Genomic DNA, 18,104 nt, shown 5'->3' with positions numbered 1-18,104 from the left:
AGAGATATAAAATCAACAATCACATACATCAAAATAGCCCCGGATAAGCTGTTCGGCATGCTTGTGAAAGTGCAATTACATGGGAACTATGTGGCTGCTGTACCATATATAAGAGTAGCAAACTAAAAAAGAAAAAAAAACAAAGGTACTACACAAAAGTGTGAAGAATATTTCAGATTCCTGGGTGAAAAAACTACTCCAAGGTGCAAATATCCAGTATCATTATATTAATTACAGCATATGAACTGAATGCACATATAGCACACAGAAACACTTAAGCTACAGCTACAAAAACTTAATACAATTTGAACGGAGTATGCAATGAGTACTTCACCTACGATAACCTATTCTTGCAAGAGAGTCATACAAAATTAGCAAATGCTTAGCAAGAGTTACCCATCCTCCACTATAAATGAACTAGAGAGTTGTAAATATGTTGCATTACATATGGCGAATAAATCATTCAGTAAAAGGTCTCTCTTTCCAAAATAAGAGAGGGTAACCTTTCTGCATCTCGATTGCACTTCTTGCATGAGTTGTATTATTATTTCAAAATGCAATTTAAGATTCTCTTCCTCAAATGGTCCTTGAAATCGCTGGAATAGTTGCCTTGCACTACCCAGATGGGCATATATATGAAGATCATTGTTGGAGAAACAAAGTCTGTGATGTACATGCTCAAAAAAGCTATGCTCTTCATAACAGTGTGGATAAAAGCTGCAACTGAAAGGGGATAAATAAATGGCTCTACATGACAATGTGCAGATCTTAACTTCCCCATGTGGACTTCATTTTAACCAATACATCATGAAAGAGTGCTGAAATGAAGTTACTTTTTGGATGTTTGGCAAACCGAGGGTTTTTTCGGCAAAATTGCAGTAGTAAGATCTTAGGGGATGTTTGGATACCAAGGGCTAAACTTTAGCCCTGTCACGTCGGATGTTCGGATGCTAATTAGGAGGATTAAACATGAGCTAATTACAAAACTAATAGCAGAACCCCTAGGCTAAATCACGAGACGAATCTATTAAGCCTAATTAATCCATCATTAGCAAATGGTTACTGTAGCACCACATTGTCAAATCATGGACTAATTAGGCTTAATAGATTCGTCTCACGATTTAGCCTAGGAGTTGTGCAATTAGTTTTGTAATTAAACTACGTTTAATACTCCTAATTAGTGTCCAAACATACGATGTGACAAGGGCTAAAATTTAGCCCCTGTCTTCCAAACACCCCCTTAGTGTACACAACTTTGAGAGGAGTTTGGTTCACTTGTTCTCCAGAGTTAGGTGATTGGAGCTTCCCCTAAATCTCGATATTCACATCGCTTCTCAATGGAAGCATACATTTATACATGGTCCATGTGGTGACCTAGTGACACATCATGCATATATACCTTAAGTTAGTATTATCTACATTAATAATGATAGAAACATATAATTTAGAATCACATATTGGTGTACTTTCTTTTTAATGACACATGTAGGTAATTTAGATTCTGATTTAGAAATTACTTTAGATTATGTTACTTAAAAAATTAGCAGCTATACATTTTTATATATATATTTTAATAACGATAGAAGTGTGTGATTGAGATACAATTTAGAGGGTTATTTTTAATTTATTTTCTACATATAGAAATAACTTAAAATAATGACATATGCGGATAATTTAGATGAAGATTATGAGGTACTCTAGATTATTTTTCATAGTGGCAGTGGTGGGTAATTTATATATCTAGATTTAGGGGGTTATTTTAGACTATTTTCATAATAAATCTAACGGCTATGATGATAAGAGCATACCGAATTGATAGTTAGATGTTTCTAATTTTTGTGAGAATTTGTAGAATTTATCTTTTTTCATAACACTTCTCGTGAGAATTAACGTGGAGGTTGAGAGGGAGTTTTCAATTAGTAATAGTAAGATTTGCTCAAGTTTGGTGCAGTTTGCTTGAGTTGACACTTGAAGCATGACATACATGGGTGATTTGATATGTTGATGATTATCTTGGGGAATTGCAGTATGATCTTCTAGTGAGCTATTCTATCAGGTATTATCTTGTGCAGACTGGACAGATGTTCTGGTGAATGTGATGCCAAGAGGCTGTTTCTTTGTATGCACACAAAGCGTTTGGTGACGTGCTTGTGAGGAATCACCGCATTAAATTGTACTGCTTCCATAGTGGAGTTTCACTTCCCCTTTGTGCTAACATTCAAGCAGTAAAACCTACTTAAAAAACTTAGTGTAGGAGCATGCCTTCGGAATACCAGGTAGTAGAGTATTATAGTACTCTTCATTACTAGCACCATCACTAGAACTTCTATCCACAAAAACCTTCTGGCGTTTTTTGCTTCTAGTTTGTATTTGTACGGTCTGCATAGATAGGATACAACAATACAAAGGAACCCAAAAAATATTAAAAAAGATTAACAGTGGCTAATATTATTATCAAAACCTAATAACACATGATATCATTTCAAATTAAAGAAAATGTAACTATATAATTATTCCATGCTTAGAGCACCCATTCAAAGAAACCTAACTTATGTTGAAGGGTACGTACTACATATATACCAACAAAAATCAAAGCATAGGACTGGAAATAAATCAAAATTATTTGAAAAAAATGATAAAATCATACATGGCTGAAAAGTTCACGCTAAACTACACAATGCCATTAACCACGTGGGTTACTATAGCTCCCAGTTTTGGGCCAAGTACACAGTAGGGCCTGTTCGTTTATCTGAGAGCACCAAGTTCACATTAAGGTCTAACTGAATTGACATTACCTAGTAGGTTGGAACAACAGAGCAATGAAATTGGAGATGTACGCATAGCCTGAGATTCCATGTTGCATGAACTTAATTACCTTTGCTCTTGATAAGTTACTCACGACAGTCTTGAGAGACCAATCCGTACTTTCTGCTTTATCCAGCCTATCGACTATATGCCGTGCATCTGGTCTCTGGGTCATAGTTAGTGCATTCTTTCCCTATCTGAATGCATACCCGTAATTCTTCCAGCTGTGTGTATTCTAATCTGTATCTCCAACTTTCGAGTACCTACCAGGTGCAATAGTGAGTAGTGATTTACGAAATGAAGCAACTAGATGGAAACTGAGGTATGTACTCACTCATCCCAAAATACTATTTGTTTTGACTTTTCTAGATACATAACTTTTACTATGTATCTGGACATAAGTATATATCTAGATGCATATCAAAAGCTATGTACTTAGAAAAGTCAAAACGAATAGTAATTTAGGATGGAGGGAGTAGTATATTAGACTCGCATGGTTAACGTAGAATCCAAAAAAAATAAAGTACACCCAAAGTTCAAGTCTATGCTCTTTTTTTCTCCCTTTGCATATTTAAGTGCAGTACTGATACTCAGGAAATAAGAAGTTTGATCCTTTTGCAGCAAATTTGTGCTTTGCTCTATTCAATGTGCTTCCAAGAATGGTGTCTAAAAATGGGAAAATGATATTATACAATATAAAAGCGTGATAAGTTTTTTTAAACATCTACTCCTTTCGTCCCAAATTATAGGTAATTTTAGCATTTCTAGCTTCATAGCTTTTGCTATGTACCTATATATACACTATGTCTAGATACATACTAAATTATGAATCAAAAATATCAAAACGAACTGCAATTTGGGACAGAGGAAGTAGCATTTATCTTGAAACAATCGCATAAGCTGTTCTTACATCATAATCCTCAGGACAAACCTTGTGTCCTGTCAGTATCTCTGTAATTATAACACCAAGACTGTATATGTCTCACTTGAACGTGATTATCCCACAGTGGAATTCAGGTGCTAAATACCCCCTGCATGGAAATGCATAGAGCCCAATCAACTGACGGTAAAAGAGAACATAGAGCCCTCCTTCCTCCCAAAGGAAAGCACCACCGCATCCAAAAAAGGGCTTTCGACAGTCATAGGCAGCTTACAATGATCCGCAGAGTTTTGAAGTTATAGCCTGCCTTTGCTTTTCATCAAAGCACCTTGAAAGACCAAAGTCTGCTATTTTCGGCACCATATTATCGTCCAGCAATGTATTAGAAGGCTTGAGGTCTAAGTGAACAATACGATTCTGATGGAGATAATGTAAACCTTCGCAGATGCCTTTGATTATTTGATAGCATTGTCTCCGTTCAAGTTCATAGGATGCATCTATAAAGGCGAGTAATAAAGCTACTTTAGTACTTTAGATACTTTTGCAATATAGTATTTTATAAAGTCTAGGTAGTATGATAAAGTGAAGGTATATATTTCTTATTATATGTTTGGGATGCTTGAAGTAAATAATCTTTAATAGAGAAAACAGAGATGGAAAGATCAACACTACCTGCCACACATTATCCTACCGGTGATTTGATCACGGAGACTCCCATTAGGTAGATATTCAAAGCAGAGCAGTCTTTGTTGTACATCAGCCGTGACAAGCTTCCGGTTGAAGCTCTCCATTTTCACTTGTGTGTCAGCACAGCACCCAAGAAATCGTACTATATTTTTGTGCTTTACCTTCATCATACATTCAACCTCTTGCTGGAATTTCTGCTCGTGGATATGCGTGTGAAACAACTTCTTCACAGCGATCGTCCCATTCTGAAGCATTCCCTGCACTCACAGAAAGGCTTGTCAGTATCAACATGAGTTTTCAGACCAACTGTGACTAAGGGCCAGTTTGGGAGGGCTCCCAGTTTAGGAGGGCTCCGGCTCCTCTGAAAATGGCTCCGGCTCTAGCTCCACCGGTGGAGTGGCTTCTCCGGCTCTGGCTCCTCCTTTTGAAAAATCATTTGGTAAAACGGCTCTTCTATGTAGTTCAAAATGGTTAGATAAAATGAAATACCCATAATACCCTTTCCTTTTCCATTTTTATTTATTTTTCTCTTTTCCCTTCCTATTTCTCTCCCTATTTTCCCTTCCTATTTCTTTCACCTCCCACCATCGGCTCCCTATTTGCTCCCTTTCTTCCCTATCTGCTTCCAGCCCCCGTCGCCCAGCTCCCATCTCCCGCCGCCGGCCCGCGGCTGGCCCCCACCTCCCGCCGTCACCGTTAGCCACCTCCACCCTTGCCTCCCGGCTGTCGCCGATGCCGTCTCCACCTGCCCCCACCTCCCCGCCACCGGTCACCTCCCGGCCATCGCCGTCTCCACCCGCCCTCACCTCCCCGCCGCCGGCAGCCTCCCGCCGGTCGCCGCCTCCCGGCCTACCTGCTGCCGGCTCCGCTGCCTGCGGGCCCTCCCCCGAGGGCACGGTGGGAAACAGCTGAGGAGGAGCCGTGGGAGCCGATTTTTTGGCCTCCGCCTCCCCGAAATAGCTCCTCTCAGCAGGATTCACGGGGCTTCGGAGCCGGTGCCAGAGCCCTTTCACCCGGAGCGCGCCCTTTGGCAGGGCTTCAGGAGAAGCCGCAGGAGGAGCCGCTCCTGGAGCCCTGCCAAACGGGGCCTAAGATTGATCGACTTGAGAGCCATGATACCTTGTAAACCACTGCAAACCCACCTATGCCAATTTTCTTATCATCAGAGAAACCATTGGTGATGTCTTTCAAAAGTGATAATGGCATGTCAATAGGCTCTACGCTTTCATTGAGTAGCATGCGCTCAAGGACTTCACGCTTTGTAGTTGTTGCTCGATCCATGTACCACAATCTCCTTTAAACAGGAACAAAAACAAATGTGCAATTACTCAGTTGAACACTCTTCTGTTTTAGTGTTGTTCACTCAATGGCAAACATTGTAAAACAAAAGTTCTATGTGAACAAAAACAAGTACCGCATAGAGGGACAAATATATCTCCCCTAGACGTACATGATTAATTTGTTGTTTACCTGTCGACTGGCCAACTTTGATAGCATTGGTGACAATAACAAGGTTGAACTAAAACATAGTAGGGCTACAATGATCCAGCATAATAAATGAAAGAAATAGTTGAGAAATCGGCGGCCAAATCTTGACACCGACTCCCTAGAAGTGGCACCAAAGTGGTGTGACACCACTTCTTCTGTGGACCTTATACCCACACTACTCTGAGAAGACCTTCACACCGACACCAACACGGGAGATCAACTCTCTACAAGGGAACTCAAATATTTTATTCACCTACTCACAACTTGATACAACACTCACTCTTACACTCTGTATGTGGCTACCCTACCATGACACCACTGTACTACATGACAACCTTGCCATCTCTTCACCTATGGCTCACATACCATGGTAGGACTAGGGGGGAGGAGAGCACATCTATTTATAGGTGCTCATGGTCATTGTGGTGTTGCCATGTGGCAGTTTTCACACTCTTCCATACGAAATATCCTAACTCTAGAACCCTCCTCATCCTTATCTAGTTTCTTATATTTCTACCATGCTAAAATATCTAGTTCTAGAATATTCTACACTTCACCATGAACCATGACAACTATGGCTCATGCATTCTCTCCAATTTTCTAGAACCTTCCTACCTTACTATGATCTTATCCTTGTACATAGCAAAGTTAGTCTCTTGAGATCTCCACAATCTTCTAGAATGTTCCAAGTATGCATTGCGTATTTCAACAGAAAATAATCTAAGTTCTCTAGTCTTGCACAAATATGTATATGTACAACTAAAACAGTTCATAGAAATTACCAAATACAAAATGTGAAGAAAGGGAACTACACCACGATATCACTAGCTACTTCCACTTGCTATTATTTTATTTCACTGAGATCCAATCATGGATGTCGCAGCTAAGAGATGATTCTTGAATATGAGCTAGCCATCTTGTGAGAATAGCATTTACAACAACAGCAAATTTAATCGTCCGCATATTTTTTTTTAAACTAAGAAAATAGCAATTACCTGGGGTAGCCTGGTGCTGCCAAATTCAGACGCCGCTGATCTGCACGAAGCCACATATCCATGAAACTAAGGGGGTGTTTGGATACATCCCGCTAAACTTTAGCACCTGTCACATCATATGTTTGGATACTAATTAGGAGTATTAAATATAGTCTAATTACAAAACTAATTGCACAGATGGAGTCTAATTCGTGAGACAAATCTATTAAGTCTAATTAGTCCATGATTTGATAATGTGGTGCTACAGTAACCATTTGATAATGATGGATTAATTAGCCTTAATAGATTCGTCTCGCGAATTAGACTCCATCCATGCAATTAGTTTTATAATTAGCTTATGTTTAGTTCTTCTAATTAGTATCCGAACATCCGATGTGACCCTACTAAAGTTTAGCACCTCATGTAAACATTCCCTATAATGCGATACCAGGACCGTATTTAGCCTCTTACCCAGTTTCTACGAAAAACAGAAGGATGGGCAATCAGCCACCGGTCGGCTTGTGGGACGCGCTACAGCTTGGCTGTGGGGCCTGGACGCGTGGGGCGTCGTCTCCAGCTGGCTTGGGGGAGCGTCGTCTGTCAGCCTGGTAAAGCGTCGGCCTCACACTCCTTGGGGCATCACCGTCGATTGGCCTGTGGGATGCGCTGCCGCCGATCGGCCTGACGGTCGGTGGCAGAGGGTGAGGAACGCTTCCGGTTGGCAAGGGTGGGGGAGCGGGACCTGTCTGTTTCCTAACCGATGGAACTAGGAAGCGCAGGGGACCCGGACGCGGAACTTTGACCAAATAGGAAAAGGTACATTCCACTACGCTGAGCAATAAACTTTATATATTATCTTCAAAAAAGTTAGTTCCGCGTATTGAACCTCTAGCTAAAGACTTCAGATAGCTCCGTGGAGCTGGCGTGTCCCTTTACGGTGATCTTGCATGCCGACTGACGGGTACCTTCAGCTTTTATTTAAATTTCGAGTCATCAAATTTTAAGTTTTTCTATAAAACCTATTGCTATTTTTCTTTAAAAGCTAATACTATCTTTTAGAAGATGTGTTTATCTTTCTTATCTTAGAAAGCTAAAAAAATTAATAAAATTGAGATTACTCGACTTTCTAGGCTCCCAGCTTTTTAAAACCGCACAAGAAGTTCGCTGTTTGCTATTTGTTTCAACTTCTGTCATTTCATGCAGAGAAGCTATCAATAACCTCAAACAAAAAGACCTGAGAACTTACTTCAAAGTTTGTAGAAAGAACCTTCCCGAACGGCTTAACTAATTCTTATGGGGATATTTTGTTAATCTCAGCTCCAAGTATAGAAATTGGCCATCTGACCTCTAGTATTAGATAGGAAAAATACAGAGTTCAGATTTTCATTAGCAATGGAAGAGAGTAGGTCCATCTCCCAATACATAATATCTAAGCTTGACCTTTCATATCATCGACAGTAATGAACGTGGTTTGTAACAGCACAACAGCCTGAATTAAAAAAAACTTCTGACAACTCCACATCAACCTTTGTTGAATGTGAGCCAAGACACACATCACTCAGTGGGCCAAACCTTCATATTTAAAGGTAACAAATAAAGAGGCACATTACAATGAAAATTGTACTTACAACTACAACAATAACCTGCACCCCCAACAAAAGCACACTCCCTTATCCTTTAGAGCAGTAGTAAAGTTTGTTTGCTTGAGTGGCAGCTTTTGAACTTTTCTGAAAAATTGTTACTGGCTTTTTTCTGAAAAGCCATCACTAGTTTTTAAAACATGTGTTTAGCTTTCTGAACTCAAAAAGCTACGAAAAGTTCATAAAACTGAGTTTTCCAACTTTCCATATAAACTTAGCTTTTCTGAGCTTTTAGCTTTTCAGAAGCTGCATGAGAAATTTGTTGTTTATTTGAGCTTGTGGATTTTCACGTTGAGAATTTGCCAGGAAGCTCAAACAAACAGAACCTAACTGGTTTTGCCTGTTCAAATATCTTTCCCTAGCAAATATAAAACTGCTTTTGTTGACGAATTTGTTCAGAAAAAGGAAAGAAGGGAACAGATGAAAGACAAGCGAGAAACGAAATCAATGTAATATAGCAATAGTTCCTAGCCAGTTCATGCTTTCACAAATCGCAACAAATAAAGTAGGATAACATAATGATAACGAGGCATAGAGATGTGTTCATTAAAAAAATGTGACCTGTAATCATTCTTTCGCTTACAACCAGAATTGGAATTTGGCCACTACAAAAGGTTATAAATATCACCATCAAGGTTACAAATATCACCATCACTATCATCACGTAAACTCTCCATCCGGCATATGTATCTTTGGAATTGAAATCATCGTGATTCATCTCCACCAACCCAAGTCACTCTTCATAAACCTTCTACTCACGGAATCTCAGTTTTTTTCATACCTCGCGCTTTGAACCCTACCAAAGGAGATGAGCTATCGCAAAGTAGTTATTAGGTATATTTAACCTTTAGCCATTCTTCTCAACGGCATCTCTTCAAAAACATGCATTCAAAAATCAATTAAATGAGTATATACGAGTTTTTATTTATATCTTTAGGATTATTAGTTTATTGATGTTCATTAAGAAATTTTTAAATGAGTCATTCATTAACTAAATTTTTCTAAATCTTTGAGAATAATATTTCTCTTCTAAAAACACCGGTAGGAGTATGCGCTTAAGAAACACCAGTAGTCTTAGTTATTTATATGTACCGGTGCTTAACAAAAACCGATTAGAATAAAGACATATTCTAACAGGTGCTTCTTGTGCGCTGGCATGAATAACAGACCCTCATTCGTACCAGTTCCGTGGTGCGGGGCCATCACGGCACGAATGACAATTTCGATTCGGCACATATGAGGGTACCTGCAGTAGTGATATTTCCGGTACAGTAAGCATGTCGTTTTTTAGTCCAATTTCATGATTAGTTGTAATTCCATTTATGTGTATTGCACTATTCAGTAATGCTCAGTAATGATAAATGCCCAATTGATATTATGAGTGAGGAGAAGATTAATTTTCGTATGCACGCAAGAGTATTGATTATAATAAACTATATTTAAGTATATTGTTTAATACTTTGCAACTACATGTATGCTTTTCATTAACATGATCAAATGTAGTTTATATTATCTACTGAATTGATTGCTTGCCAGTAAGATTAGTACATTATTTATCTATGATTTGTATTGCCTGTAGCGATTAGTAAGGAAAAAAATACGGACTTCTGGACGTGATTATGGCTTATGGGAGAAAGCGAAAGCTTTTTCTAGCAGAGTGGAGCGGGTGGCGTACGATGCATCGGGCGCATGTTACCCACCGTTACCGTTTGTAGAAATAGCGACCAGTGCACGGTTGAGAAATCACACATATTTACCGTACGTCTGGCTAATAATTTAGCCCGTTACTAGCTTTAACTAGTGTCTCGTTACAGCTAATCTAGCAGCCGATTCATATAACAGTAAGATTAATAAGTTGAGACAAACACTTGGCTACTAGCTAGACAGTTCTTGTCATCATGTAAGACCAAATGGTACAGCAGTTTAGCTCTTCACATGCTAAAACACAGGATACTTTATTATCGTCGTTTTCTTCCTCACCTGCATGCTGTGACCTGTGACGAGAGCGGGACGTGGTGGGCCCTAGCAAGTGGGATGAGAGTCTTGGTGCGTGTTCGACGGCAACATCGACAGGCATGCACTTTCTCTTACATCCACCTCATCTTGCAGGCTGACACGGCGGTCGATTCGCTTTTTGTTATACTGCTCTAAGGTTTGGTAATTGATATATACCATAGTTATAATATACGGAGTACTCCACAGCCCATCTCAACGCTCATAAATTTTTTTGACGAAGCGTGCATTTTAGCTAGCTGAACCCACTTCCCTTCTCTCTTTCCCACTCTATCCTCCACCTCATTACCAATTTGGTGTGTTACACTCTACATTATTCTGGTTACATCATCTTATTATAATTGCTCTAACCAACTGGATTCACTTACTGATGGGTGGGCAACGGAAGGTACAACGATAACAGATATTGTCGATTTGCATCGGAGGCTCCTAGCACAAGCTGCTGCCGTCCTCAGGCGAGCGAGACGAAGACAAGCCCCTTTCTATCCTCATGAATTGCGTGTCACGTGTAAGAAAAAGATAATGTGTCAAGTTACATAGTACTCATTAATTATTGTATATACCTAGGAGCTAGCCTAGCACTACTATAGAACGAGCTATTCTATAACTAATGACCTATCACCACCAGTTTTAGATGAACCAACGGTGATGTAGTATCACTGCCGATTATCAAGTGGGCGGGCGTTGTGAATGTTGGAACCAACAGTGAAAACATCTTCACTGCTGGTTCCAACGACGAACCAGCAGTAATAGTTATCACTATCGGTTCCAACGACCGGTGATGTTATTACCGGCGGCTCGTATAACAAACCTTTTGGTGATAGGTGTCGGATCCGAAATTTTTATCCATTTGAGTTGATAGTCTTCAGGAGTCCCGCGCCTCCCCCTCTCCCGCATTCGCTCTCTCCTCTCACTCTCCCTCTCCCTCCCCACCCCCCCTCTCTCTTTATATATATCCCTCTGCCGCAGTGCCTCCCCCTCTCCTACATCCGCTATCTCCTCTCTCACCCCTCTCTTCCCCCTCCGATCCCCTCTCTCCACTCGCTCGTGGCACCTCTCCTCCCTCCTCCGATCCCCCCCTCTCTCCTCTCTCTCTCTCGTGGCCCTTCTCCTCCCCCTTCCGATTTGCCCTCGTCGAAATATATCAGCGGGTGAGGAGCGGCCGCGGGGCTAGGAGCGGCGGTCGCGGCCAGTGGGGCATGACGGTGGCCGATGGGGCCAAGAAGCAGCTGCGGCCTCGCACGGGGCAAGAGGTGCGGCGACCCATGGCAGAGGGGCACGGTAAACAGGGCAAGCCAGCGGCAGTGTAGCACGGTGGTCAAATCCGGCAGTGTGGGTGCGGTGGGCGAAAATATGATCTACAGTAATAATTGTATCGACAATGAGAAGTTATTATAGCAAACGTCATAGGGCTAATGTGAAAAAACTTCTAGATAATAAGCAGAGTTATTTTTTTTATGATTGTGTCATTGTTGAAATATGGTTAACAAAAGCGAATACGAACGGAGGGAGTACCGTCCCGTTCTCAAAGCCAATTATATGCGATAGTGAAAGAATTACTACCAGCCTATCAGAAATAGTATAGTCAATAGCTCCTCTTTTTCGAGAAAAAAAAAGCTCATCCCGAGTATTCCGCGTTATGGTACACTTTCTTTTTCGAGAAAAAAAAAAGCTCATCCCTAGTATTCCGCGTTATGGTACACTTTCTAAAGTAATGTCCAGATCTAATCTCTGTCTATGTGCCGCGGCCCTTTTCTCAAGCTGCCTGCCCTGGAGTCAAATGATTCACATCCCTTACCCTCCGTTTTTGTCTCCGTCGCTCTCGCGGACTGGGCAACTTCTGAAATTCGCCTTCACAACGCAACTGGGTGTGTCCAGGTATTTACCAATTTTCCTTTGAAAGATCTCCAGATGATTAATTCGGTTGCTGTTGTGCAAATGCCCTTCTCCCATGAGCGCTCACTTAAATTTCAGAAGCTGTCGCTTAGTCATAGAATGCTTTGAAACTTCCATCCATGCATGCATGCTCCCAGGGTAGAACCTTTGTCCTTTGCGGCAGTGCTGAACTGCTGGGGTTAGGAAGGAACAGCCATGGCGTCTTAGTCAGGCGAAGAAGACGCTGCAGATCTGTTTATGAATCCGTGCACGCTGGTTCCAGGACTAAGGTGTCGAGACCCAGCAAACGAAGCTATTACTCGTAACAACTAAAGTTTTGATGTTTGGCTAAATACTTTCATGATTTTTTGATGATTCCACACCGTTTGGTTCAATCACCCTATGATTGGATCCCAAAAAAAAAAAGTAGTAGGTGAAGGAAGCTGAGTATAGCTCTCGAAGCGGCCACCGCCGAATGGATGGAGGAAGTTCGCATCTCGCCCACCTTCTCCCATGACAGCTTGGTCGGCCAATTTCGTTGTATAGTGTGGGGATCTAGACAGGTGGCTGGTCAGTTACTCTAGTTCTCCCTCAGTCTGGTATCCTCTTTACTACTGGTAACGACGCGCTGGTTAGAACTATCTTTCCCGGTCTAGTTCCCCTTTCAGTCTTCCTATCTAGGTAGCAGGTCAGGCCTCGTTGATGTCTGCTACTTACGTGTCAAAATATTTATCACATCATGATATTTGATCATTTGTTTTATTAAATAATTTATATAAGTACATTTATTGTGTGTGACTCAGTTTATCATGAAAAATACGTTAAACATAACTTATCTTTTCATATGTTTACAACAAATTTTTAAATAAAACAAATGGTCAGACGTTGTAAGAAAAAGTCAACAGGGACAAATATTTTTTTCGAATAATAGTGACAAATATTTTGATAATAAGGGAGTGCAAAAGGACTCATGTATTTCCATTGATCCTTAATTGAAATGGGGTTCTACCTCGTGTGGAAAAGAAAGGTGGAGAAAGCAGTGAAACGAGAGTGTAGTTCACTTTCTTGAATATTTTCGTAGTTTGTATTTGTAATTTCTATGAACCATATGGTTGTACTCCGTATTTCTGTAAGGCTAAAGAGCTTGAGCTTGTTTCCCTTGGTTAATTATGTTCAATTGTGTCGTACCAAGGGATTTATTATGCCAAGGTTGTCCCTGATGGTTCAACGCCAATTTTGCTGCCATCTTGTTATAGCTACCTATAGCTCGCCGGTTGAATTAAATAGTAAACAAAAATAATTTTTTGTTTACGGAAGAGATATTCTCGTCTCCTTTTATAAAAGCTGTCCAGTTTATTTAGAGTATTTGTTTCACAATGTTTGCGTGATTATCTGCTTTCGATCAAAAGCAGGACAGTAATGGTCTTTTATCTAATTAAAACAATGTTTGCGTGATAAGGGAGTGAGGGAAATAAGAGCGATCATCATTCTGTAATTATGTGTTTATGATCAGTTGATGGTCTTTCGGAAAAAAAATGATCAGTTGAGTAATTTCGGCAAGATCTTTGTTCCTTTTTCAGGAGTATCTTAATAAATGGATCACGCAGCAAGTACAAAACGCGATGTCCTGGAGCTCATGCTACTCGATGAAAGTGTAGAGCCGACTGACCTGCCATTGTCACTTTTGGAAGACATTACAAATAATTTCTCAGCTGATAAGGAAATTGGCAGGGGTGGGTTTGCGGTGGTATACAAGGTACGCTGCTCCATTCTTTCCAACTTGTATTGTGCTTTTAGTTTCATCCTAGGTCAATTTCCTTTTCTAATTTTAACCTGATAGGTTTTATAATTATGCGTCAGCATCTATAACATCAAGCTAGTTTAATTAAATCCATAATAAAATATGTTTTGGTAAGGTTTTTATTTGCTTATTTAGATGTCAATATATTTTTTTCTATAGTATTGATGACAAGTTTGAGTGAAGACAAAATGTTGAAGTATAATTGAATTGCACACTTTTCTTAATCAGCTTATACTGGTAGGTGTATGCTACTCAATGTGTCTTGAGTTTGAATCCTAGCAGATGTAATTAAATAGTATCAGTAATTCCATCCTTGAGGTCTGAGGAAGCCGCACGTGAGAGAAACTATTAAATTATAAGTAAATTGCACACTTTTTCCTTCAGCTTAAGTTTTTTTTAGTTAGACTGGTCAGTGCGTACATTATTATAGCTGATTTGAAAACTCAAGTTCATGCTGAAAAGCCTTGCCGCAATTGCAGGGAATGATTCGGAGCGGAACGATTGCTGTTAAGAAATTGTCCCATACGTATATGCATGAGAAGAAATTCCATCAAGAGATTGAATGTATGATGAAAGTGAAGCACAAAAATATAGTACGTTTTCTTGGATATTGTGCTAATACACAAGGGAAAATGGAAAGCTTCAACGGAAAGCTTGTCATGGCAGATGTACAACAAAGATTGCTTTGCTTTGAATATGTAGCTAAAGGGAGTCTCCGTGATCAAATTACCGGTACGATTGTACTCCCTCCATTTCAAATTATAGATCGTTTTGGCTTTTCTAGGTGCATAGATATTATCATGCATCTAGATACAGTGTATGTCTAGATGCATAATAATATCTATAAACTTAGAAAAGCTAAAACGACCTACAATTTGAAACAGAAGGAGTATTGGTTTCTTTTCATCTCTTTTTTCTTTATCAAAGATTATTTCTTTCAAGCATCCCAGCATATAACACGGAAATTACTTACCTTGAAACAGAAGGAGTATTGGTTTCTTTTCATCTCTTTTTTCTTTATCAAAGATTATTTCTTTTAAGCATCCCAGCATATAACGGAAATTACTTACCTTGTCGTACATTTGCTGGGTTGCTGGATTTCAAATATTATATTGCGAATGTATCCCCAAGTACTAAAGTCACTTTATCCTCTACTCTAGATGCATCCAGTGGACTTGAATGGAGGCAACGCTATGAAATAATCAAAGGAATCTGCATAGGTTTGAATTATCTTCATCGGAATCGTATTGTACACTCAGATCTGAAACCTGCTAATATACTGCTAGATTATGATATAGTGCCGAAAATTGCTGACTTTGGTCTCTCAAGGTGCTTTGATGAAAAGCAAAGCTGGGCTATTACTTCAAATATTTGGGGATCACTGTAAGCTTACTAAGCCTCTTGAAAGCTCTTTCTGAGGGGTACGTATCCGGAAGGATCATGGGGATATGAATTACTCCCTCAATTTCAAATTGTAGGTCATTTTAGTTTTTCTAGTTTATAGATATTATTATGCATCTAGACATACATTGTATCTAGATGCATAATAATATTTATAAATTTAGAAAAGTCAAAACGACCTACAATTTGGTATGGAAGGAGTATATCACATTCTCTTATTTCCTTTCAATTATTTGACTATATAAATTTCCAACCAGAGGTTATTTACCACCGGAAATTCACAGTGGAATAATCACGTTCAAGTCGGATATATATAGTCTCGGTGTTATAATAAAAGAGATATTGACAGGAAGGAGTATATCACATTCTCTTATTTCCTTTCAATTATTTGACTATATAAATTTCCAACCAGAGGTTATTTACCACCGGAAATTCACAGTGGAATAATCACGTTCAAGTCGGATATATATAGTCTCGGTGTTATAATAAAAGAGATATTGACAGGACAAAAGGTGTCCCCCGAGGATTATGATGTAAGTTTTACAATAGTGACGTTGTTTCAAGATAAAGAATAGATGTTAAAATAATTATGTTACATTTTTAATCTTCATAATATCATTGTTCCATATTTAAGCACTATGAAGTATATCGAGCAGCCCAAAGCACAAATTGGCCACAAAGAAACAAACAATTTTTCCGCGAGTATCAATGCATCATTTGCAGCACTAAAATATGCAAAGGGGGCAAAGCAACGTAGACTATGAACTGTGGGATTTCATTTACCTTTTTGGATTTTTTTTGTTACTTTACATCAAGTATGCGGTTTGCATACACTACATGCTCTAATTTCCCATCTAAAAGATGTTGCTCATTTTCATAAAACCCTTATTCACTTCTGCAATTCCTTAGGTAATAGAAAGTTGGAGAGACAGGTTGGAGACAAGCTCACAGTTGGAACAGTTAAGAGTATGCTTTGAGATAGGGACAGAATGCACTGACTATGACCCAAGGAGGAGACCAGATGCAAAGCAAATAGTCGATAGGCTTGTTAAAGCGGAGAGTATGGATAGGTTTACGGAGACCGACGTGAGTAACTTTTTTTCGATAGCACCGGTAAATTCATGCAACATGGAATTTCATTTTCGAGAGTATGTGTACATCTCTGTTTTCGTTTGTGTTACTCAAACGTAGCTAATGGCTGAGATCAATACTGTAGGTAGTTGTTCAACAGGCAGAAATGACTTCTAGTGGGCTGCAGCAAGGCACACCTAAAATCCTAAGGAGGGGAAGTTCCAAGGCAAGTTCTCACCATTACCGTTCAATTGTCGGAACAGTAGTAGTAATACTTGAGTATTTTAGCGGTATGGTATTTCTAGCGATTAAGATTTTGGCTCAAAGGATGCAAAAAGTGGTGAGTTGGAACATTATATTTAGCTCAGTAACCATGTGGCTCCGGTGGGAATAATCTATACCTTTTTTAAACGAACAGTTGTCTATACCAGTCTTATTCTTCTTCCTTTTTATGAAATGGTAGTCCAAGATGCATGATTGCGGGAATTTCCCTAAAAATACTAATGATTGCACGAACTGATTTCAATTGTCGCAGTCCAAAATAATTCATCTAGGAGACAGACAGCACAATGACTGATCATGTAGTTATTTGTTTTACAACTCCTTAACTCTTAGGGCTCAACCTAAATTCTTGTACTCCATGGTCTATGCAGATAAAAAGAGCAGTGTATATCCTTTCCTGCTGTTTATCGTTAATGTGAACATTGTTCTCTCAGTTAAACGAGCAGGCCATTCTATACTTGCAGAGAAGTCACAACGAAAAGGACGACCATGAGGGGCGCCAGGTGAAACTGGCGACTGTTCGCGAACAACGTAAAGCAGGGGATCCGATGCTGTTCCGCTGGATCATAGCTGGTACTGCCGCTCCCGTTGCCTACTGGTGCGTGCTGCTGGAACCTAAAGTAGCACTGCAACCTAAAGCACGGGAGATCCGAGAGCTGTTCTGCTGGAGCTTAGCTGCTGCTGCCGCTGCCTGCTTGTGCGTGCCGCTGCAACCTAAAGCAGGGGAGATCAGGAAGCTGTTCGGCTTCTGCATGGTTCTTACTGCCGCTGGCTACTGGTACGTGCTGGGGGAGATGAGGCCGCTGTTCGGCTGGTGCAAATCTGCTGCTGCTGTCACTGCCTACTGCTGCATGCTGCAACTGTTTCGCGGCGCTCCGGCTTATCTGAAAACGGCTCCGGATCATGTGGCGGAGTGGCTTCTCCGGCTCCGGCTCCTCCTTTTGAAAACCGTTTGGCAAAACGTCTCTTCCGTGTAGTTTAAAATAGTTAGATAAGATGAAATACCTATAATACCCTTTTATTTTCCTTTTCCTTTTTTCTTTTCTTCCTATTTATTTTCCTTCTTTTTTCAATAATTTTCCTTCTTCCTGTATATAATGTGAGAAGGATTAATTAAAATAATTACAGATTAAAATAAATGCAAAGGGACTCCTCCCTCCTTTTCTTTGTTTTCTTTTTTTCCTTCA

At 39.9% G+C, this 18,104-nt stretch overlaps 1 protein-coding gene and 1 pseudogene across 2 annotated transcripts; one reads left to right on the top strand and one right to left on the bottom strand.

Moving 5' to 3' along the window:
* Positions 1-3,682: 3,682 nt before the first annotated feature.
* LOC106804200 lies at positions 3,683-5,653 on the bottom strand (annotated as a pseudogene).
* Positions 5,654-12,186: 6,533 nt separating this feature from the next.
* On the top strand, positions 12,187-18,104 carry LOC101771849 (G-type lectin S-receptor-like serine/threonine-protein kinase At1g61370). 2 transcript variants are annotated; one of them, XM_012844329.2, is made up of 9 exons: positions 12,187-12,365; positions 13,943-14,118; positions 14,643-14,895; positions 15,324-15,546; positions 15,822-15,903; positions 16,059-16,097; positions 16,474-16,677; positions 16,781-16,861; positions 17,382-18,104. In XM_012844329.2, exons 2-9 carry the CDS (start codon positions 13,957-13,959, stop codon positions 17,892-17,894), a joined length of 1,557 nt encoding a protein of 518 aa, XP_012699783.1. In that variant the 5' UTR covers positions 12,187-12,365; positions 13,943-13,956; the 3' UTR covers positions 17,895-18,104. The 2 variants fall into 2 exon arrangements, with proteins under 2 accessions (XP_012699783.1, XP_012699784.1); XM_012844330.2 differs by having other exon boundaries at positions 12,190-12,365; positions 16,474-16,650.

Source organism: Setaria italica, chromosome III (genome assembly GCF_000263155.2).
Source record: "Setaria italica strain Yugu1 chromosome III, Setaria_italica_v2.0, whole genome shotgun sequence".
In the NCBI taxonomy this organism is placed as follows: Eukaryota; Viridiplantae; Streptophyta; class Magnoliopsida; order Poales; family Poaceae; genus Setaria; species Setaria italica.
The sequence above is the reverse complement of the archived record's forward strand: the minus strand, read 5'-3'. Positions and strand labels throughout refer to the sequence as shown.

Coding starts and splice junctions, on each gene's coding strand:
- LOC101771849 (XM_012844329.2), top strand. CDS start 13,957: ATGGATCACGCAGCAAGTACAAAACGCGATGTCCTGGAGCTCATGCTA. Junction 15,547..15,821: donor TCAAATATTTGGGGATCACT/GTAAGCTTACTA, acceptor ATTTCCAACCAG/AGGTTATTTACCACCGGAAA. Junction 16,678..16,780: donor ACTTTTTTTCGATAGCACCG/GTAAATTCATGC, acceptor TCAATACTGTAG/GTAGTTGTTCAACAGGCAGA.